Source organism: Protopterus annectens, chromosome 6.part0 (genome assembly GCF_019279795.1).
Source record: "Protopterus annectens isolate FY-2018-M chromosome 6.part0, PAN1.0, whole genome shotgun sequence".
NCBI classification, from domain to species: domain Eukaryota; kingdom Metazoa; phylum Chordata; order Ceratodontiformes; family Protopteridae; genus Protopterus; species Protopterus annectens.
The window spans coordinates 1,322,999,420-1,323,023,717 of record NC_056737.1 but is presented as its reverse complement, the minus strand read 5'-3'; the positions used below and the strand labels follow the sequence as shown (position 1 = coordinate 1,323,023,717).

Below are 24,298 nucleotides of genomic sequence, written 5' to 3'. Positions count from 1 at the left end.
AGTACAACCCATATTCAATTAGGGTCTCTGCTTTGGAAAAGGCACGCAGGACAATGCATGAGCAAGTGGCAGATGCTGGTTGCCTACACTGAGGGAAAGGGACTGGTTGGACCAGTGGCTGCTTTGCCTCTTGGAGGCAGAGGTTTGCAAGGAAAATAGTCATAAATGGGGATGTGGGCTTGGCCTACCAAGCTAGTGATGGCAGCCCTCATCGGCATATGGATGGGAGCACAAATGCAGAGGAACAGCATAGCTGGCCCTCATGCTGACAGGAGTGTTCTCATATGCCATCAACAGGCAGGGTTACGGTCTTAACATGCTGCCTGAAGGATGACCTCCACAACTGGATTTCTCCCTATGCTAAACAAATGGGCCAATGAACTGCAAACAGCTGACAGTAGGCAGCTAGCAAAGGGGGGAATAAACCCCCCAACAAAATAATTTATGGAAAAATAGACTACTCTTGTACTACTGCTGCTCAAGCAGAGTAATAGTGAAAGTCAGAAAAAATTGTGTGAAGTGTAAATACAGAAGATCTAGAACAAAGTAATAAAGTGCAGAAAGACATTTCAGACAACTTGGGTTTGTATATTTTATTTACACATAGTTATTTCAATACTAGAAATGTTGCAGCATTCACAATCACTAAAAGATTCTTTTTCCTGGTTTTTGTAAAATATTTACAACACACCTTCCAGCACATCCAACCAATGATGCTTTGCTGCAGAAAGACATGGATTAATGAAATACACCCACATTCAACGCTATTACCATAATTTATTAACATGAACATTCACAATAAAAAAAAAATCTGTACATAATATACACAAGTGAAAATGTCACTCTGTAGTAGCAGAATTCCCACAAATCTATCATTACTGTAATCAGGGCTTCTGAAAGTCCACACATTAATAAGGAACTGTACATCAACCTGACAGAATCAAGCAAATTCTTGTTCTGGATATAACTAGTGCTACAACAGAAAAATAACTGTGCTTTCACTTATCTTTTAATATCACAATATCACTGGAGACTATTAACAAAATGTACATCATAAGGAAAAATTTACGCTACACCTGTAAGTTCAATAGGGAAAGCTAAATACAAGGGAAATACTATGAAACGGGCTTTGTTTATGGGGATCATAGGTTATTTCTTTTAAACGGCATAGTGACGCAGTGATCTATTTCACCCTATTAAAGGGCATTTCTAAGTTCACTGATCACACAGCAGCCTTGTAGATCCCACAAACTACGAAGATACTACTATTCAGCAATGTTCTTTGGCCATTACTGCTAGTTCCAAAGGAACCATAGCCATGCTGAAATTCTAAAACCTCAGCATTATTTATATAATACTAGATGGGTGGTAAAATGCTGGAAGAACCTGATTCATGTCTTGAAGTTCCAAGCTGCATTACTAAGATCTGCATCTAGCCAGCACAGAGTTCCTCTGCATCATATTTCAAAAAGGCAGTAAACTAGTTCATTTTGGTAAAGTATATGAAGGATGTGTGCAAATACACATTCACAGTGACAACAACAAAATTCAGAAAAGATGACAACAAGCACAGACTTATTACTTGGATTGAATGAAAATACATGCATAAAATGAGATTAGTTTAGTGCACCACAATACTGTAAGCCAGACGCAATTTCTGCTAAAGATATTTCACGGCTGTTTACCTGTGTTTGAAGAATACAAGTCAACATTTTACTTATAAAATACATAACCTTGGCTATCAGGAACTAAGAAAATAAGTGAAAGAACTTTCTGTACTCAGTTTTACACCATGTTGTAGTATATATGTTTAAGATAAAATTAGTAAAACAAAAAACAGACCATCTCTTGTTTAATGTTATCAAAGTGGATCCTGATGTCTGTAAAAAAACACGCAACTCAAGACACAATATAAAATTTGGGAAAATAAGAACTCTGGGAATCAGACTTTAAAAAAAAAACAACTGCAGTTCCATGCTTCCAGTTCCTACAGCTGCTTTGAGTTAACACACTGCCACATTATCAATGTGATAATGAATTCAGTGGTCTATGTTTTTTACATGGCAGACTCAAAACAGTGGTTAACCGCAGCTCAGATTGTTAAAATGTCTCTTCGGCAATCCAGTCAGTTTCAAATTCTTACTTGCATCTATTTCCAACTTTTAAAACTGCAGGAGTGAATTAAAAAAAGTCATATACTCATAAATAAAGGATTCAGTGCTTTACATTCATAAAATTGTAGTTTAGAAAATTTCACTCCAGGTTTTGCCTTAAGTTACGCAATTAACTACACAGAGCCATCATGAGGCGGAGAGCACCACCGAGACTGCAGCGTCCCCATTATACTGTTCATCATGCTGCTAAGCTTATCTTGCATTGCAAAAAGTTGACTACCAGAGTATTTGCTGAGCTCTTCTGGGGTCAGCCGCATGCTAAATGCGCTCATTTCTGCAAGGAGGTCAACAGATGTTTGTTCAGCAGGGTCAGCCTCAGATAAATCTGGAATAAAAGAAAATTTGGAAAATGCATTTATATGTTGCAACCAGGAAAATTTACCTTGGAGAAAACTGTGCGCGGAATGCATTTATGTAGTGGTTTCCTAATAAATCAAAAATAAAATGCCACATTTACTGCATAGACTGCTGTATTTATATATAGTACAGGCTACTGTTTCACCTCACAGTCCATTTCTGGACTAAGTTTGCTTGACTTTTCTAAGACTCTTCCTTCCTTTTCTGCTACTGCAAATCTGGCTTCTGTGACCCCTACCCTTGTTGTCTTTACTAATCACTATGTAAAACTTCCCTGATACTATCTCTGCTCTCTGCTATTTTAGAGTTGCAGCACTTCACTGGCAATCACTAGAACAATACTGAAACATTAATTTATAACTATTCCTCACACTATGCCCCTAGCTTAAAACAGCTGCAGCTTAAATGTGAACACTGTTATCCTGTCTTCTGCCACATTTAAAACTACTGAAATATTACATTTACATAGGAAAATCCACTGTTTGGAGGCATGATGTTAAAACACATTTCAGACAGCTTCTCCATTTGTCATCTTAAGTAAACCAGACAGCTATAATTCCAAAACAGAAATTCTGCATATGCTTCAGTCTGTAAATATTTTTAAATAACCATTCTGATGCTGATCTGACTCGACCCAAGACAGGCCATATTTCTGTAATGGTCCTCAGATTTTCTTATATTTTCAGAACAAAACGTGAACTGTCAGCTACATACTGCATGTAGCAATACATTTTAAAGGCAAGGAAATATGTACCACATGCTTACTTACAATGTTATTAAATGATTTTGACAAATCCTTTCTGGATGGGTCCTTGTTTAGGTATTACTTCATCAATTGGAATTTGGCATAGTTTTTCAACACACTTCCACATATTGGGTGGTCTGCAAGTCTTTATGATCAAAGACACAAACTAATACAAAGGCTACAACTTGGGGATCTCACTGGTTTGCCATTTCATGTATGCAAAATCCTGTAAGGTAAGAATACCTTGTCCAACTCACAAGAAACTCCATATGAAGCTGTCAATGGAAGAAGCATTCATCTGTAGAAGAATGATGGCAGGGTAGAGGGTGACATGACCCAAAGTGGGTCTCCTGTACATCAAATGACATGTTAATAATGTAGGGGACACTCCTTGTTGGGTCTCTGGTTAATATGAATACCAAGTAGCATCAGAAATGTGAAATTGTGAGTGGGGGCACAGCCAGGATGGCCAACTGAAGGCAACTTAATTTCAGAGCTCTGTAAAATTATTTAGTCAGACAGGAATTCAGTCAACAATATCAACTAAACTTGACAAAATATTGCCAATAATCCTTTGTACTTCACTTGTAACAACTTTGGAAAATTATTTTGAAGAAATTACTGTCAAATTACCTCAGACATATTAGAAACAAAATGAGCATCACCAAATACTCTCAAATGGATTCAGCACTGAAGGAGGAGATACAAATGTTAACTTCCAGGAAAACCTAGAAAATCTTTAAGAGAACAACCAGAAGCAGACAGAAGTTTTCAAGGAACTTTTAGCAGCATCAGAGTAAAATCTGACATGGAAGTTGCACCAACTATGTATAGCAGGCTTAAAGAAGAGGAGCAACATACTGACTTCCTGCTTAAACAAAACACCTGGTTAATAAATAAACTTGATCTTGAGAACCGAGAAAGAAGGTGCAATATAAGAATTTTCAGTCTCCGTGAGAAAACAGAAGGCAACATTACCTTTTTGAAGGCCCAGATTCCTGAAATACTGGCTTACAAGAAGGGCTTTCATATGGAACTGAAAGAGCTCATAGAGCACTAGGGTAAAGCCAGCTTCAGCTTCCTCTTCTACAGCACCAAGGTCAGTTATTATAAAACTCCTCTCTTACACAGAGAAAGACCTTATACTAAAAACAGCTTGGCAGAAAGCTCCATTAAAATAAAACCAAAGCTTTATTAGATTTGACGATGATTATTCTGCAAGAGTACTGGAAACAAGGAAAAAATGTTGGCCTTTTGTAAAGCTACTAAAACAAAATATCAAAACACAAATCTTGTATCCTGTAAGAATAAAAATGCATCTGTCTAATGGAACAAGAACATTAATAGTCTTGAAGAGGCATCTGCTTATACTAAAAACAACAATCACTATTATCCCTGAGGATGTGGAAGTTTCCTTCCCTTCATTAAAGAGATCATCTGAGAAAACCTCTTGGACAGACAAAAAAGAAAGACAAAAACTGACACTTCATCCACATCTAGTAGTAAATTTCTCAAAGCTCATCCACATCTAGTAGTAAATCTCTCAAAGCTTCCACTGAAAGGTAAAACCATTTTTTTGTCTTTAACTTACAACATTTTTCACAGATGTCATGCAGCTACACACTTCATGCAAACTATCACACTACAGTCACAAACCGTAAGAGAGTAAGGTATTACAAGCTATAATAGCAGTTTAGAAATATAGTAGTTATGTAACTCATCATAAGTTACTTATCCTGCTTTTTTTTACTTCATATTTTTACTGTCTGGCATTCTTACAGCATGATTTCTGATTTACTTATTTCAGTGTCTCAAAAAGCACTTTTCAGAATAATATATGTTATTTAGCACACTAAATGCATCAGTAACAATATTTATTAATTTAAATATCAGAGAGTATTTTTTCTGGACAAAAAACGACGTTTGCTATTGTTGTCTGTGTGAGTTGCCATTCACTAACATACAGGAAACGGCTGTGAATGTTTGTGACTTTTTTAATGTTTTCTCAGGTTTACATCCTCACACTGCTTTAGAATGTTGCTACAGTTTATACTCAAACTGATTTTTTTTACTTACCACAAGGAGTCTTGAGACTTGAATTAAACTGTGCAGTAGTCTCAATTATTAAAACAATCTCCTGGTTGTTCCCTTTTAATGTAACACAAGGAAGCTGAGGGGAATGCGTTCACAGTGACACACCAGTTTGTTACCTTAATCTTTAGTTGTGAATGCCCAGAACAGCATAAATTAGAGTGATTCATTAAAAGTTAAATAAAAGGTTAACTAATAATTAGCAATTAATTAAGGCCGTTTTATGGTTTTAATTTGAATGGCTTGTTTATTGTTGGAGGGAAGGGGAAAAACAAAACTTGTGTATAGGACCATCTACCATATTGCACTGATACTAATTGTCCTAGCAGTTGTTTCTTCTATACTACAAGCTACTTTACTGTTGCGCTGAAATTATACAGTGCTCTTTCTTCATCTAAGTAAGTAGATCTATATAATTTTATACTTGTAAGCAAGTATGCATTTATTAAGATTTTAAATGATTTTACTGAAGCTGCTGTGCTGACAATGATTGGAAATATGTTTGTATGAATGTTATCCTGCAGGACTGCTCTGTGAGCAACTTTAAATCATCTCAGCTATAGTAGCTAATATTAAACATTTATTATAAAGTTATCTTTACATATGCCTTAATAGTTACTTCATATTGTCATACACTATTGCCCTGTTAATTCTAACCAATTAACAACTCATATAAACCATCACAAAGGATCTTTTAACAAACACTTATGGTCGTTATCTATTTGAATTAAGTTTCTAAGATATAATTTAAGTTATGATTCATATTTCTTTTAGAGAGACCTAACTTTAGCAATGGATTTGTGTGTATATGTATGTGTATATATATGAGCATGTATATGCATGTGTGTGTATGTATATGTGTATGTTTGACGACACATGTACATACATAATCTTGAAGCTGCACATAAGTATTACATTTGGTTTGTATTAATTATTAAGTTGATAAGCTACTGCTGCACAAAATAACCTCATTTAAGTTACTTATGTTTCACTAATAGTACTTGTCAGAGCTGTTAACTACGGTCATGAAGGCTAGAGAAAGCAGTTCGACAGACTGTGTTCCATCTCTCAGACTGGGAATGTTAAGAATTCCATGTTTGTTGTTGGGAACTTTTCTTTTTACATTACTGCTCGTTTTTCAGTAATTCTTTGGATGTTTCTTCAACTTTCTGGCCCGAAAGTAAAGTATTTTACATGTCAGGTATTGCCATCCTACAAACAGATCTGTCATACAACTTTACACATACCTGGGTCTTTAAATGTAAATGGACTCAATAATCTAAGGAAAAGATCTAGTTTATTAAAATATTTAAAGGTAAATAATCCCCAAATAGTAGTCCTACAAGAAACTTTTTAAAATCAGCTGAACTCAATAATCTAAGGAAAAAATCTAGTTTATTAAGATATTTAAAGGTAAATAATCCCCAAATAGTAGTTCTACAACAAACTCCTTATAAATTAGCTGAAAATAATGTCTGGAACCCCATAATTACACAATACTAGACCATTCTTCATATAAAGTTAAAAAGAGAGGTGTCATGATTCTCTGGAAAAGTGTTATTCACCCTCAAATTTTATATAAATATGAGGATCCTGAGGGACTCAACCATCATCATTAAGCTTAACAGAATTTGGTCACTAGTCAATCTATACTGGTTTCTGGGATTAGGTGTGTCAACTGCAAGATGTCATCTGGATTTTATTACAAATACTTATAAAGGTAATTTTATACTGGGGGGGGACTTCAACTGTATTTTACATAATCTTGAAACTACTACGCATAGACCACCAACGCAAACATCTACAGCAATGCTATTTAAGAAATAGATTGATTCCCTTTAATGCATATACTTTTAACATAATCAGTCTCTGAAATGTTCTCATATTGATAACAGGTTCAAAACCCAACTAGGACTGATAGAATATTGGTCTCTAATAATTTAAAGCTAAAACCTTTATTTTTCTCTATAATTCCGTGTCCAATTTCCGATTATGATTCTCAAACTTGAAATACAACTAGATATTAATAAATTAATTTCTATACCTAGAATCTCTGCATATATCACCAAAATTAAAGATTTCAAACCTTGGCTATTAGCGGAATTCAAGAAGTAAACACTAATTCTGATACTAATGCAATAATGATATGGGATGCTTTAAAGGCCTTTATTTATGGTAGCTCTGTCACCTGGGATAAGAATAAATTAAAGGAATGGGAATCTGAGATGCAAAGTCTGCAAAACCAAATTTCAACTCTTAAATCAAAATCAGCACACTTAACATCAGATGATAAAAAAGAATTATAAACTGAATAAAAAGTACTCAAATATTTTGGTGCACAAAACAAATTTAGCTGTAGAGAAGATGAAATTAAAATTCTATGCACAAACTCCAAAGCACATGCATAATTTGGCAGTTAGAGCGAAGATTCACTCAATCAAATAATATCATAAAAATAATACAGGAGTCTTCCAATAAGGCAGTATCTGATATAGGAAACATATCACATGCTTTCAGGTTTCATTACACTAATCACTATAATTCTGATAATTTAAGTGGTAATAACCTGGATGAGGAGTTGGCTACAATAACATTAAACAATCTCTGATGAACTTAAAAGTGAACTTGGAAAAACAAATAACTCTAAATAAAAGATAAAATTAAATGTTTTAAACCTAATAAGGCCCCTGGCGCAGCTGGTATCATAGAAATGTACAAACTATTTCTCACAGCTATATTTCTCTTCTTCATAAAGCTTTAACTGTAGTACAGTCTGAAAACCTGATTCCACCATTTTGAAAGTATTCCTTAATCACTCCCATTTTCAAAACTAATAAAGAACCACAATTTTGTAAATCTTACAGGCCAATTTCCCTATTAAATAATGATTTTAAAATATTTATGCCCAGACTTGCTGATAGAGTGAAGGTCCTGATTATGAAATTGATAAATTATGATCGAACAGGTTTTACACATAAAAAACACACACGATATTAAAAGAATATGAACACTTACTGAATATCTAAACAGACAGGGTGAAGAAGCCCTTTTAGTCAGCTTAGACATGGAAAAAGCTTTTGACTATCAACTGGGACATCTTTTTGGAATATTAAACACATTAGCATTTCCATCATCATTTCTATGATAAAAGCTTTTTACAAAGAATCTTGCTTATGTTAAACTAGTCCCTTTTGTGTCTGAGTCCATACCAATAACTAAAGGGACTAAGCAAGGCTGTCCACTGTCTCCCATCCTATTCGCTCTAGGTATAGAAACTTTTGCCTCTTTAATAAGAAATAATCAAAAGACTAAAGGTATTAATAATGTTTATAGCAATTATAACTCCAAAATAACTCTTTTTGCAGATGACATTTTACTCACCCTATCCAACTCAGAGTCTGAATTACAAGAACTGGACTTTGTTATAAATCGTTTCCAAGAAATTTCGGGACTTAATTTCAATAAGCAGAAATCTAATCGTATTATTTTGAACAACAAAAGCAACAACTCATCCTGGTAGACAACTTTATTGGCGAACGGGTACATTTGTTAAATTACTTGGGTATAACCCTAAACAACACTACTGAAGCGACGAGCAGCCAATTATAAAAACATTTTATTGTTAGTAAATAACCACATAAGTGGAATAACATTCTTCTCTTTTGAAGATAGGTTGCAATTAATAAAAATGGTCCTTTTGCCAAAGATTCTCTACATAGTACTGGCCCATGGCACACCTCGTGGAAAAATTTACTGGAGATTAAAATAGAATTTTATTAAACTTTTTATGGGTTTCTAAAAAGAATAAAATAGCTTATATTCATCACATTAGACCTTGGGATAAAGGTGGCATAAAATTCCCAAATATAGAAACTTAAATAACAGCCTTGCTGCTTAAAGACGTCATCAGCTGGGTAGACCCAAATTATACTTCTAATTGGAAGCATTACACATACCTATATTTTTAAATGAAAATACACTATTATCAAACATTTTTATTAGTGAATTTTCTAATAAACGTTGGTATTTTATTTGTCACACCATACAATACAATGCTGCAAAACATACAAAGTCTAATATCATACACAACACCTTTAACTTCAGAAAGATAAACTCCAATGCAGATATTAAAATTTGATTTGATTTACTTATTCCCGTCAAAATTACAAAAAACTTTCCAGATAAGCTACATTTTAAACTTTTCAATGAATTGGAGAACAATAAATTTGTATGCTGGAACCACTGCTAAGAGACTTACAAGTTTTAACTGTGCAACACATTATTGAGGAATTCAATCTACAGACACAAGACGGGTTAGTATTGTAACATATAGTGAATTATTCAAAGGATCTAAGTAGAATTATTAGTAATTTTTCCTATAAAGACCATCCACCTTTGTTAGATATTTAAATTATTGCACAATAATTTTAACTTTAACAATATCATTTCCAAACAATATGCTATACTAATAGGATATAAAACTATGCAAACACTGGAAGTCAATAACTAAGGGTTTCTCTCACAATTGTACTTCACTCAAAAAATCAAAATTATCTTCTACAAAATTAACATCCTAGGGACAGTATTGGAGTATATTTATGTGGAAGTTCCTGCATACAGCCTTTTTAACTCCTGACAGGGCTGCAAAATTTAATAAAACTGACATTATTTGTTGGAGATGTTGTTCCCCATGTAAAGCAGACTGGATCCACATTTTTATGAATGTGCCTGTTTGAAACCATTTTGGGATAATACTGAATTTTTATTTACAGATAAATAATATTATTGATTTAGTAAGAGAAAAATTAATGTAAATGAAGGATTTGTAATGAGCAATGCCAACTCATACCTCTTATGGACAATACTAGCGATTGCTAGAAAATGTACAAGAAAATGGAAGTCCACCACCTCTCCAACGATGGAAGATTTTCTGACCCTCCTTGAAGTGATTTCCAGAGAAACCAAAACAGAAGAAGTGATAATAAATACAAGAAATTTTGTTAATAATCCTTGGATAAAGGTTTCTTTTCTCATTGAAACTTTTCATAAAGACTATCATATGTTTATTATGCAAACTTTTTGATATTGTTTTATAATTTTATCAATGTTGGGCCTCTGTAAATAGTGTATATAGTTGAAGTGTGTCTTTTTCATTGTTCTTTTATGTTTGAAAATTGTATCCATGATGTTCATATTGTTAAAATTATCGTTTTCTTACTTCAATAAAAATATTTGATCAAAAAAAAATGTGAAATTAGCCAGATCATCTTATGGAACTCAAAAGGACTGTGTGATGGATAAAATACCTGTCAAATGTGCCTCAACTTGCAGAGCTGTGGCTGACAATGCTTGGTGAAGGTGTGTGCTGAAAACAAATTAGCCATGGCACAGATGCCTGCAACAGAATCTTGAAGAAAGCACTGAGGGCAGCCATTCTTCTGGCGAAGATGTCCCTGATCACAGCATTTTGACTAAGCTCAGATGGCTTAAAAAACAGGTGGCGGCCTACATGGAAAATGTTTCCTTGGGTACAAGCTCTTCCCTCCTGGAACAATGATGAACTGCTGGTCCACCTCAAATGTCTGCTTAATTTACAAATAAAACCTTAGCTATGACTGCACATCCAGGGTGTAAAGAACTTTCCCCGTCTCCTAGCTTCTGATACTGCCAAGAAAACAAACTACCACCTCTAAGAGGCAGAGCTCAAAATTGATGGGCATGCCTGTCTACCATGAAAAGTTCAATTCTCACAGGGGAGTGAAAATAAATACTGGTCCTTTATCAGGGAACAGATATGAAGTGATCACTTGAACTCCCTCATCATCCCAAATTATGCTTACACATACACCTTGAGTTGAGTACCACAGGAGATTCAAAGCAAGATATTTGACTGAAGAGGCGGGTACCAAGTACACTAGGATAAGTTAAGAACCTTTTCTATTTTAAGACTTCTTGGTAGCCTTAATCACCTAAGTCTGTTGGAATGGATAGGATATTAATGAACAGCCTGGCTCTAATGTTTCTCAAACACTTACTTCTCCAGACCAGGTGATGCTGACAATGAATTTAGTCTTTCATTGCCAGAACTTTATAATGAGGTATCCATCTTTACTAACTTGTATCTCTTTTGAATTATATATACTATTACTTACTGTTTTATTTTGCATACTAATGTTAGTTTACTAACTTACTCTAGTTTTGTTATTATATGTGTTTATGTACCTCTGTTCTTTGGAGCTTTTCTCCCCGGGCCTCCACTGAAAATGGATATGTATCCAGTTGGACTAACCCGGTCAACAAATGTAAAATAAATAAAATAATAAATAAAATGAAACTGGCAGAAAGGCATACAGAAACTTCCCACAACAAACAAGACAGAATGCATTGATTGCTATCTCCCTCATGTCCTGCTGCAATGAGCAGAAGAGGAGGTAGACCACAATTACTTCCTGGTGGCAATCAATTTAATGTAGTACCTTACTTTTGGAAGTCAGTTTAATTTCTCTGTCTTTTGGGTTTCTAATACCATACAAAGAATTTACCCCATTCCTAAGTTAGGGCATGATTACAATTCATGAATTTAGTATTGTTCCAGTATTTGATGTTAGCTAAGAATGCTTTTCTCAGCACCCACAATGTTCCCAGGATTGCCTCCTCCTGCAATTCATACTGGATTACATGTAATGGTAGCATATCTAATTACTATTGCAAATTCTTTATTAGACACATTGCTCCTACTACTATTTGAACTGTGTGAGCATCTTTCTTCCACAGTGCTCACGTTTCTCTCCCTGCAAATCCTGATATTTTACGATTTTGTCTATCTGTACTTATGTAATCACTAAGTGTAGCAATTTCAGTGACCCATGCTAGTTTTGTCTTTTCTTCAGGGAGTAATATTTCTGGTTTTCTTGCATTATTTTTTGAACTGTTAGTAATGTGTGATAAACTTCATCATTATCCATAATGCTTTGTGGTTCATGTTCCCAATGCTTCTCAGTTGCATCTATATGGCAATGTTTGCACAATTCCAAATGTGACAGCCTTGCACCATTATTGTGCTTTTCAGTAAACAGACCCTCTGCCACATGTGCATCACACTCAGCAAGAAGATGTGTGACGGATTCCACCTTTTTAATTTACTTATATAACACACACACACAGATACACAGACAGTGCATTTGTCTGTTTCTCCCACATATTCAACAGACTACGTAAACTAACAACTAACTTGGGCCACCATTATTACTCTTATTTTTGGGTTCCAATTCACCTTTACTTCACCATTCTTGTGTCAAATTGTGGTCAACCTGACGTTCCAAGACATCTTTGTACTTGCCAGTATATTTATAGATTTTTCCAATCTTTTTTCCTTTTCCCTCTCATCTGATCCTTTTCCTTATTTATTTATTTTTACATGATCACCTGGTGTCTGATTTTTGTCTTCTGGTTTGATTGCGATTCTGAATTTAAACCAAAATACTTCTGCTAAACTAAGCAAGGATGCCATCATAGACTATGTTTGGCTCTGGTGAGGTCAGCAGATAATGTACACAGATCTACATATGTATTAATTTTGAGGAGGACCATTTTCAGATTGGGAATATATTAGCTTGGCATACACTGATTTTTTTTTTATATTTGATAAGCGTGAAGCATTTTTCTTGTTTTCCTATCCAGGTGATCCAATACAGTTTTGGGGTGATTAACTGACCCCAAAAAATAAGGTGGAACAGGAAAGCAAGCTGGTTTGCTGTTTGGACTTTATTCCTAGATGTCAGTAGTTTTCAATATTAGTTTTAGTCTTATGAAGTATTCTTTACAGAGTTTATTCTCATTTGTTGTTTTTTTTTTTTTTATTGCCAATTCTTCATCTATTCCCAAATATTTATACACTCCCTCCTGCTCAAGTTCATTTATATTGCATTTCTATCCCAGGCTGATATTTTCCTGGTGTTGTAGCTTTCCTGTTTTAAATGCTGCTTTTGTACATTTATCAAAACCAAATGACAATCATCTGAAAACATTTTAAACATTTGCAGTTGTGCTTTCAACTCCTTATCTGATGAACTATACAATAAAGTCACCCACAAAAAGTAAATGAGACGTCTTTAAGCAAGGTTGGTTTCTGGGAGCCACTTTGTTACCAGAGCCTAATCTGTTAAACAGCTTAATAGGTTAACAGCAAGACTAAACAGAAGCAGTGACAGAGGATCACCCCTGAAATAGCCATCCACCTTTGATGTTTCATCCCTGCAATAATTTTCTAGTTGTTATGGCTCATCTGCAAAGTGGTATGCGACTGTTTCATAGTCAATCGCTCATTTATCCACAAATGTGGGATGCTGTCTTTTTTTTTATAATCTATTCAAGCCATATTTGGAGTCTTCCCCTTTTTACAATTCTCTATTATGACTTTACTTAGCAATAAGTGATCCTTTGTTCCATGTGACTTTCGTTTATTACCCTTTTATTGCCGCAACTGAACGTTTTTTTTTTTCCCCAAAAGGACTATAAACTTTGCATCATGTCCAGTATATAGCCTATATATTTGTTGGGAGCAAAGTTATTTTTCTATCGTTTTTTAGGATGGCTTGCAGATTCATTCTTAAGAAGGAATATTGTTTTTCTGGTTAACCAGAATGGTGTCTGTTCAGGATGCGCATACAATAATTCTTACTCAGGGCTAAATCTTTGTGTAATGATATTAATGCTTTTAGCCTGAAGTTGGGTATTGTGTCTGGGCCTGGGATTTTCCAATTAGGAGCATTTCTTGATTCTATCTCATGTTCTAGGGACATTATTCCATCCCATGTCATATTCTCTATATCAGAGTTTCTTGTTCTTTATTTTAATTCTTCTTTCCAGTCAACATCTTTTATGTTCAACAGGGTCTTCATAAATACTTTTCCAAAAGCTGCCCATTTCCTTCTTTTTGGTGTTTTTCCTTTCACACAATTCTTTATAAAACATTTTTTGGGTCTCCTATAAATTATTTTGTGCTTTCCCTTTATATTTAGCTGCATACCTTTCAGATTCTTCTGCCTGTGCTGATATTTTTTAGTTTATTATTGGCAATACTATGTGATAAATTTTTATCTGTTTTGATACTGTGTTACTTTCATCATATCTTCCAAAATATTTTTGATGATATGCTCCCTAGTCTATAGTCTTCTAACATACGGCTTGTCTTAATTACTTTATAGCTTTCTCTATTCGGTGCTTCCATGGCGGCATTTTACTTGCTCCTTTCCTTAGTCTACATTTTTGTAATTAAAACAAACAAAAAAAAAAAAATGGAGGGAGATGCAAAGGTTAAAAGACGCAACACTTGAATCAGTCAATTAAGGGGCTTTTATCAAAGTATAAGGACTTTATCAGAATAAAAACACACTAGAAACAATGCTTAAAAAAATTGAAAATTATTTTTAATTCTGAATTTGGGAACTGGCCTCTCTATGGATGGTTTCGGGATGATATAATTTTTTGGACAGAGTCAGGTCAAGCTTAAGCATTTCTTTGAAACTATTTATACATATATGGGTCTATGTTTGTATATTGAATTTACACTACATCGAACTTCATTTAGCTGAGCACACTTTAGCGAAATTACACTATGTCGAAACAATACTCAAACAAAACACAGAACATTGAAAGAAACCCCAGCAAATGCGGAACACTCCGACGTGCCACCATAGTGTAATGTAATGTAAACCACAACATAGAAGTCCACAACTGAAAATATGGTAAAACAGCATTGAACAGTGACAAATAAATGTATTCAATCACCAGTAGAACGTTGTCTCAAACTTAGTTATAGGAGTTCACCAATCACTTCGGAAACCATGTTCACAGCAGCCTTCACAATGTGCTCATCACCACCAAACCAGATACAAAAGTACAACCTCACATTTTCAATAAATGAGCAATTGCAGTAACATATTGTAAATTAGAGTACTCTTCCATATGACTAAACATGGTCTCAAATTGTTGCTGACGCAATAAACTGCGCTTTTTTGGAGATGGTGGACAGGCAGCACAAAGTCGTAGCCGTATTTCATCCACTCTGTTCTGTTCCCGTACAATAGCACACAATACAGTATGCAGATCCGATACATGCTTACTAGTTAAACATTTAAATCTATGATGCCACGCTTCCAACTCAATTCTGGGTCCTTGGCAGAAATAACTCATTCAATACAGAAACATTGTAAAACGTTACGGGAAACAAAGGCGGAAACCTGATCTTACTAGCTGCTCTTGTGGAAGATGATCACAGTTTCCCCAATAAATACCACTCACTGAAATACCGCAATAGTTCCCTGCCAGAAAACAGGAAAAGAAAACAACTTCATTGAACGTTGTAATGACATCCTTCTCCAAAAATGCCAAAGCAGCCAGTTTTTTTTTTTTTTTTACAGACAGCTGGAAAGAAATACTACTGCTATACAAGGAACCAAGATCTACGCTCTGCAATTTCCTCCACAGGTTCCTCTCAAAGTGAAAGAAACAGCTTTTGCAAATATTATTAATAGTCTGCCTAATGCTCTTCATAGCGACAATTTCAAAGTCGCACAGTACATAGCTTACTTGGCACTTTAAATCATATTCCCCTATGAAATCAAACACACAGTGCCACATGTAATTATAACCTTTTAAACTCTTTTTAGGCATTAAACAATACAGTCAAGGAACGCTTTTTGTATAGGCACCATACTTAATGACAGAATGTATAGTATATAATTAATATAAATGCAAGTAGTACCTCTCACAAAGTAGGCACTGTCCATCAACCAGATGTCAGACTGTGCTAGATCAATTAGACTTTTCGTAGAGCTGAACACAACGTTCTCACTACACTTATCAGACAGACTTTTTATCTCATAGGATACTACCTTTGTCGATCATGTAAGCTTCATTTAAGTGGTGTTTCAACAGTGTAATTTCACTAAATTGTGCTCGGCTAAATGAAGTTTGATGTAGTGTAAATTTGATATATAAACATAGACCCCTCACAGGATATTTCCTTTGTCTATCATCTAAGCTTAGTTGAAGTGGTGTTTCGACATACTGTAATTTCGCTACAGTGTGCTCGGCTAAATGAAGTTCGATGTAGTGTAAATTCGATATATAAACATAGACCCATATATATATATATATATATATATATATATATATACACACACACACACACACACAGAGCTTTACTATCTTACTATCACAGTCGATCACACTTCATGTGATCAACATGTGCAAAACTCAGCAGAACCGCAAGTGCGATTACTACATTGTCAAACCTTACAATAGTGAATATTCGCTATAGCAAGGTTCGACATTATAGTGCAGATCACACTGTAGTGGGGATCGGGAAATGTACTCTTTTCCTCACTGTAGTGCAATCTCAGAGTTTGTATATATAAGTAAGGGGGTGGGGGGTACAGGGGGCTTGCCCCCCTGCAAAACGTGTTTTACAATGTTGAGTGGATGTGAGTATTTCAAAGTCGGCATATTCGACTTTACTGAAATGCTCATTCCGGTATTTAGTGTTCAGTGTTTTGATTTCCGAACAATTTGCTCGGACATCTTCGCACTCTTCAGTGGATTCGAGTATGTGATAGTAAACCTATATATATATACACACACACACACACACACACACACACACACACACAAATTTTTTAAATTCATTATGAACTCCCAGATAGCCTTGATCAACTATCTGGATATTACTGTTTCTAAGAATAAAACAGAAAAATGTTTTGAATCTACGATTTTTAGAAAACCTACTTACTCTAACTCACTACTCCACTTTAACAGCTGGCACCCGATACACCAAAAGAAATCCTTCGGTAAAGGACAATGTGTGCAGTTAGCCCATGTGGCGTCTCCAATGATGTGAAGTTTTATGACGAGTTTAAGATATTAAAGGTAATTGCTTTCTGCAATCTATTTCTATTCAAAAAAACAGATGTAAGAAAATACATAGAAGTCAGTGAAAAGACAAAAGTAGCACAGTACACTGAAATTGCAATACCCAGTGACTACAGTGCCTTACGTACAGAGCGAGAGAGCCATAAAATACCAAGATTTGCAGGCAGAAATGAGAACAATGCGGAAGGAGGATACTTGGGAAGTTCCAATAGTAGCAGGAGCAATGGGTCCCACAAAGAATTTACAGCCATTTTTAGATATGCTACTGATACAGTTATAACTCCATATGAATTTGGCAGGAACAGCCAATTCTAGGCACATTGCAGGTGAAGCGAAGAGTACAACTACGACTGAAGTTCATGAAGTCAGTTATTGTTTCAATCACACTTTCACTTGGGAAAGGGTCCACTCCCTACATGATGTTAGAAACTCAAATGACCTGGAGAAATTTAACAGATGTCATTTTGCCAGTCATACATTAATTACATTACAATCTTCACTGCTCTGGGAGACAAGAGATACTTTCTTACTGCAGGACAGAGCATTTCTTCTCTGCCAATAGGAACTTCTTCAGCAAAATCTTGCATTTAGGTAACATACACAACAATACTCCAACTACTTAATATTGCTTTCTCTTCCAAGGCTGCAAATTCACCCTCCATGTCTTCAGTGAGCACCTTCCTGCAAATCAGGAAACAGCACAGATATAACAATACATCATTAACCAAATGATACTCCAATACATATATCTGCTCAACTTATAGGATCATAGGAAGTTACTAGGCTAATGGCCCTAGGGCCCTTAACAAGCCTAGCCAAGTTTTACTCTTATTTCAGCTATCACCACCAATTGCCCCCTGTCCAAGAGGGAAACAGGTGGAATCCCCAGGGTGAATTTATGGTTATCCACCCAATCGTCCGAATTGCGTTTCATGATGGCCAATGAGGTGCTTTGTTTGACATTAAGTGGGAGTCCACTCCAAAGGTGTAGTAACCTCTGGGAGACAAATATGTCCCTCCAGCAGGTTCTACTAATGTCACATGCCAGGATAAGGTCTTTAGAGCGAGTAACCCATGTATCATTTCACTTGCGGATATGCAGCATTTCCAATAAAGCAGTGTCAAAGACTGCCTTATATGCAAGGCATAGATCTCCTCTGAGTAGTTTGTATGAAACAGAATAACGTGACAGTGATGAGACAATACACATAGGACAGCTGAAAAGTTCGAATTTTCCTTGCAAGGAACCTTTGTGGTCTCTCCAGTTGCTGCATGTGCTTGGAAAGGCACATATCAAAAAAGGCACAGTACTCCATTATTGGCCTGATAAGGGAAGAGTACAGAAAGGTTATAACATTTTTTTTGGATGCAATGCCCCTACTTATGAAATTAACATAGAAATGCCATTACCACTGTGAAGACTGTGATCAAAGGTAAGGTTGCTGTTGACCTGTGTGTGAAGGTCTCTCACCACTGAGTGCATACTTGGGGTGGTGTTACTGATGTGGTAGTTAGCAGGAACATTGCACTTACCGAAAGGGATAATACATTTTTTTTGCATTGAGTTTAAGGCAATGACTTTTGCACCAATTATTTGTTTGTGTAAAACCTTCTTGCAGTATGTCGATATCATTTAGAGATTCTATGACTCAGTTTGCAGTCATCAGCAAACTTTGCCAGCCATAGACCTTTAGTTTTAGCTGCTTGTACTTTGGAGAAATAGATTCCAAACAGTAGAGGTCCCAGGAGTGATCCCTGTGGAACACCACTGATTACAGGTCTACTGCTGGAGGTGGATTCACCTATTTTGACTATATGGGTTCCATCAGTGAGCCAGTTAGAGACCCATCTAATGATATAAGAGTTGATACCTAGCTGGGTAAGTTTGTCAATGATGCCTGACTGGGGGATAGTGTCAAAAGCCTTGGTTAAGTCTAGGTAGGCTGTACGCACAGATTTCCCCTCATCCAGGGCCTTGGTAACTGTCTCAAAGAAGTCCACCAGGTTTAACAGGCACAATCTCCCTTTGACAAATCCCAACTGAGTAGGGACAAGTGTTTGGAGATTACATATATCTTTGTTGATAAGGTCCATAATGATTCACTCCATGGCCTTCTAGATAAGGCTAGTCAGGTTAACAGGTATATAGTTCCCAGGGTCAGTGGAAGCACCTCCTTTGTGCAAACGGATAACTGTGGCCATTTTCCATTCAGCTGGGATGACCCAAAGCTTAGACTATGACTGAAAAGAGTATCCCCACTTGTGTTGCTAATTCTTGTTTGAGTCCATGTAGGACACAAATTGGGATGTTATCAGGTCCCATAGATGCTGTGCTTTTGGCCTTAGAGAGGGCATTTATAACCTGCTCTTTAAAGATACTAGGTAGATGACAAGTGGTAGGGATGTCATGGGGTACATGTGGCTGGGACAGAAGGGTGATGTTTTCACAGAACGTCTGCTAACAAGTTAGCTATGTCCACAGGCTCAGTATATGTGGTATTAACTACCAGTTCAGCACAAATCTGGGCCTTTCCTTTTAGGTTTTGGATGCAACTCAGGAACTCCTTGTAGTTGTCCTTAATTGAGGATGATAATTTAGATTCGTAGTTTTCTTTCTAGGACTTCACAAGAAGTCTTATTTGCTTGTTTAAGCCAAGGGAGTGTTTCCAGTTTAGGGCTCGCTCCCTCTTACTCTTAAGACAGCAATTTCTTCCTCTTATTTTAAAGCCTGTTAATGGCAGTTGTCCACTAGGCAGGTTTGCTCTGAGGAGCTAGTTTTGGCCTTATCAGATACGTCAGAGTTAATACAGTTATACAGATGTTTATATAAAGCATTGGTGTAGAACTCGGGATAGTTGCCAGTTCCATCTGAGGTGGGAGGTGCAGTAGAGCTATTTATACAATCCGATTTGGAGAATTTCTTTTAGTTTAGTTGCTGCTGGGGGGGGGGGGGGTGTCAGGTGTGATAGTTACTTCGAATGAGACTGATTTATGGTCAGATCTCACTAGGGAAGACCTCACAGTGGGGGGTGCTACAGTGGTCCCTCATACTGGTAAGCACCAGATCCAGGATGTTGGCACCCACTGTGGGGATGTCAACCAGCTGGTCCAATGCACTGGAGTTAAAGTCTAGGAACCTTTGGGCAAGTGAGTAAGAGCACAAGTAATTTACCCAGTAAATGGATGGGTAGTTAAAGTAGGCCAAAACCAGGGTGTTCAGATACATCTTGACAGACTCAAGTAGATCCAAATAGGCAGAGTGGGTGTCCAGATTAATGGAGGGGGTTCTGTAGCAGTCAATGACTTGAAGAGATGTCCTACCAACAGTTAATTGCAGCTAAAGTATCTCCAGGGAATCATACTGTTTAACCAATCTGGAGGTGTATTTAACTTTAATGAATATTGTTACACTGCCTCCTTTAGTTTTCATGCCTTCAGTTTGTGGTCTGAATACGTTGTAGGAGAAATAGCCCAGTATGGTTGGTCTGCTCTCCACAGCCTTGAGCCAGGTCTCTGTGACTGCAAAAATGTCTAAATCTTCCAAGGTGAGGATAGCTTCCAGTGACTGCAGTTTCATATTAAGACTCCTAGTGTATCAGTATAACCTTGAGGTGGTTTTTAGATGGAGTTTTTAACGTTGGGAATTTTGTCCTTGAGACACTGCCTAAAAAAGGCATTATGAGGGTGGCAAGAGCCTTAGCCAGTAGCCGAAATCCCAGGGGTGACAGATGAAGATAATCTATGGCAAAGCATCAAAGTCTGTTGATCATGTCATCCCAGGCAGACAGATACTGTATCCCCTTAGAATGACACCAGAAACTAAGCCAATTACTGAAGTCAATCATTTTTTGTTTGTATAGAGGCATCATCTGTAAAAAAAAAAAAAAAACATCTGAATCAGCAGTTGGAAGACTACTCATCTGCAGATGGAATGAAAATTATTCCTGGATTCATTGAGGAGACTTCACTGAAAGCTAAACAGATATGGTTGATGAACATCATCATTGCTGGGCTGTAGGTTGCACTGGATCGGAGGCCCTCCTGCACAACCTTAGTAATGGGTGCTAACCCTAAGGCTGCCCCTTTCCTCGGCCCTAACTCTACACCTTAATGTCATTAAAACCTTCCCCTAACACTGCTGCTACACACCTAACCCTTACCCTAAAATACACAAGCTTACACACACATCATCCACTCATCCCTGACTCTAATCCTAACTCATATACACACACAGACACACTATCTCACCCCCCCCAACCCCATTTACCTGTAAGATTCCATACCATCGACATATCCACCATTCATCGACATTAAATCACAACAGTGTTTGTCGAACAAGAAGTTATGTACTCACCATAACGTTCGATGTATGTAGTCCATCTCACCTCACATTCTTACCCATGGGTTCGGAGCAGAATATCAGCACCGACTTGGCCTATTTTACTAGCTCAAAAGTCTCTGATTGGCTGGGCTAAGAGGGTATCCCATAGTACACTGCTTTGCATCACCAGATCTAGTTTGCTGCTAACAAACCAGTTACAGCATACATAGCACACATCTACACAAACAAATTTATTCAAAGGGACTCTGCAGGATAAAATCTAACTTCCAAATACTACAGGCTGGGGGAAGGCAGGAAGGTAAGAAAGAATGTGAGATGAGATGGACTGCATACATCAAATGTTATGGTGAGTACATAACTTCTTGATGTTATGTAGTCCTATCTCGCCTACATTCTTACCCATGGGACAGCGTCCCTAGCACCTACAACCTGGGTGGCTCATAGGAAATACTCGTGAGAATTGTGGAGCCAAATGAAGATCTGCCCCTGGAAACCACGTCCAATTTGTAATGAGAGACAAAGGTGTGAGGAGAAGCCCAAGTGGCCACAGCACATGTATCATCCATCGACAATCTAGCTTGATATGCTGTGGATGTGGAAACTGCTCTTGTGGAGTGGGCTTTACGTGGAAAGGGCAAATTTTTACCTGCTGTCTGATAGATGAAGGAAATACAGCTGGCTATCCATCTACAGAGTGTGACTATGGATACCGGAGATCCAGACCGGTTTTCCGAAAAGGAGACAGAGAGTTGGTCAGATTTCCGGATATCTTTCGTCTGGTGGAGATAGAAGCGTAACTGTCTATGTACATCCAATTGGTATAATCTGAATTCTGCCTTGTTGGAAAAATTGGGGAAGAAAACTGGCAGCTCAATAGACTGATTTCTATTAGACATAGAAGCCACTTTGGGAAGGAATGACGAGTTTGGTCTAAGAGAAACTCTATCTTTATGGAAGATCAAATATGGGGGTTTGATGGAGAGGGCTTGAATTTCGGAGACCCACCTCATTGAAGTGATTACTGTTAAAAATGCTGTTTTCCATGTAAGAAATTTTAACTCGCAGGTAGCTGTAGGCTCGAAAGCTGGAAGAGTGAGGGCTTGAAGAACAAAATTGAGGTCCCAGGGCATAACAGGTTAAGATACTGGGGGATGAAGCAATAGGGTATCTTTAAGGAATGCTTTACATAGTCTGTGTGCCATAAGGCTAGGCTCATTGGCCATGTGGAAGTTTGATATAGCCGCCAGCTGAACTTTGATGGTGGCTGATGCGGACCCCTGATAGAACAGTATAGACAAAAATTCCAAAATAGAATCAATTGGAGCCGTGTAGGGATCAATGCCTCTAGAATGAGCCCAGATAGAGAACCTTTTCCATTTGCTAAAGTAGATTTTTCTAGTGGATGGTTTATGAGAGGACGACAATATATGGACTACTTCCGGCGAGAAATGATGACATCTGACTAACAATGGATGTGGAGAAGCCAGGCTGTCAGCCGGAGTGTCCTCAGAGAGGGGTGGAACTGTCCTGACATGTGCGTCAGTAGATCTGGAAGGGGTTCCAGAATCCAAGGAGTATCCTCAATGTAAAGTTGAAGGAAGGGGAACCATACTTGACGAGGCCAGTGTGGGGCAATCAGAATCATCCTGCTTCCCAAGGATTGCGCTTTCTGAATCACCCTTGAGAGAAGGGGAAACTGAGGGAAGCAGACCGGATGGCCAATTGTGAGCTAGAGCATCCATGGGCGATTCCCCTGGTGGGGGAATCGGCGAGAAGTAGTTGCTGCATTTCGCATTGAAAGGGCTGGCAAAAAGGTTGACCCCATCTGCTGAAGATTCGCTCTGCAAACAGGCGATTCAGGGACCACTCATAGGGCATAAGAATCGCCCTCCTTAGCTTGTCCGCTATTACATTGGTCTTCCATGGAATGTGCGGTGCCACCAAAAACAGTTCGGAAGCTATTGCCCAATGCTACAAGAGCATGGCCTCCCTGCATAGAGGGTAAGATCGGGTTCCTCCTTGCTTGCTGAGATACCATAGTAATGACATGTTGTCCGAGTGTATTGCAATAGTCCCTAGAGGGAGAACTTCTTGAAGTGCCTGCAATGCAAGAAGCACTGCTCTCATCTCCAGGACGTTTATGTGTAAATGTATCTCGTGCTCCTGCCACATGCCTTGGACCGTCCAGCCGAGATAATGCCCCCCCCCCACCCCATCTGGGAGGCGTCCGTGGTCACTGCGGCAACAGTGACGGGTGGAACAAAGGGTTTTCCTCCGTTCAAGTTGTTGGTGCACAGCCACCAACGGAGGTCCTGCTTGCATCTGTCTGTCACTAGGATTGGATGGGATAGCGGAAGTCTTTGGAGAGACCAATGGACAAAGAGAAGCCATTGAAGTTGTCTCATGTGTAATCTCGCTAGCGGAACCAACATGATAGTAGCTGCCACGGTCCCTAGCAGTTGAAGAATCAGTCTTGTCTTCGCATGTCTCAGAGGCATCAGCGTGAGAATTTGTTGTTGCAACCCTGTGATTCTTTCTTGTGGTAAGAACGCTCGCATTTGAATGGTGTCCAACTCTGCTCCTATAAATGTGACACGCTGTAAGGGCAATAAGGCAGATTTTTTCCAGTTTGTCGTGATGCCTAATTGGTGACATAGA

General features: G+C 37.5%; 1 protein-coding gene across 1 annotated transcript in view; it reads right to left on the bottom strand.

Moving 5' to 3' along the window:
- Positions 1-578: 578 nt before the first annotated feature.
- The window catches only part of RIF1 (replication timing regulatory factor 1), a gene marked incomplete in the record, with an annotated part of 1,305,990 nt that continues 1,282,270 nt past the window's right edge, over positions 579-24,298 (bottom strand). The window contains 1 exon segment of the mRNA XM_044074885.1: positions 579-2,499. Coding sequence (XP_043930820.1) covers positions 2,288-2,499 — 212 coding nt within the window.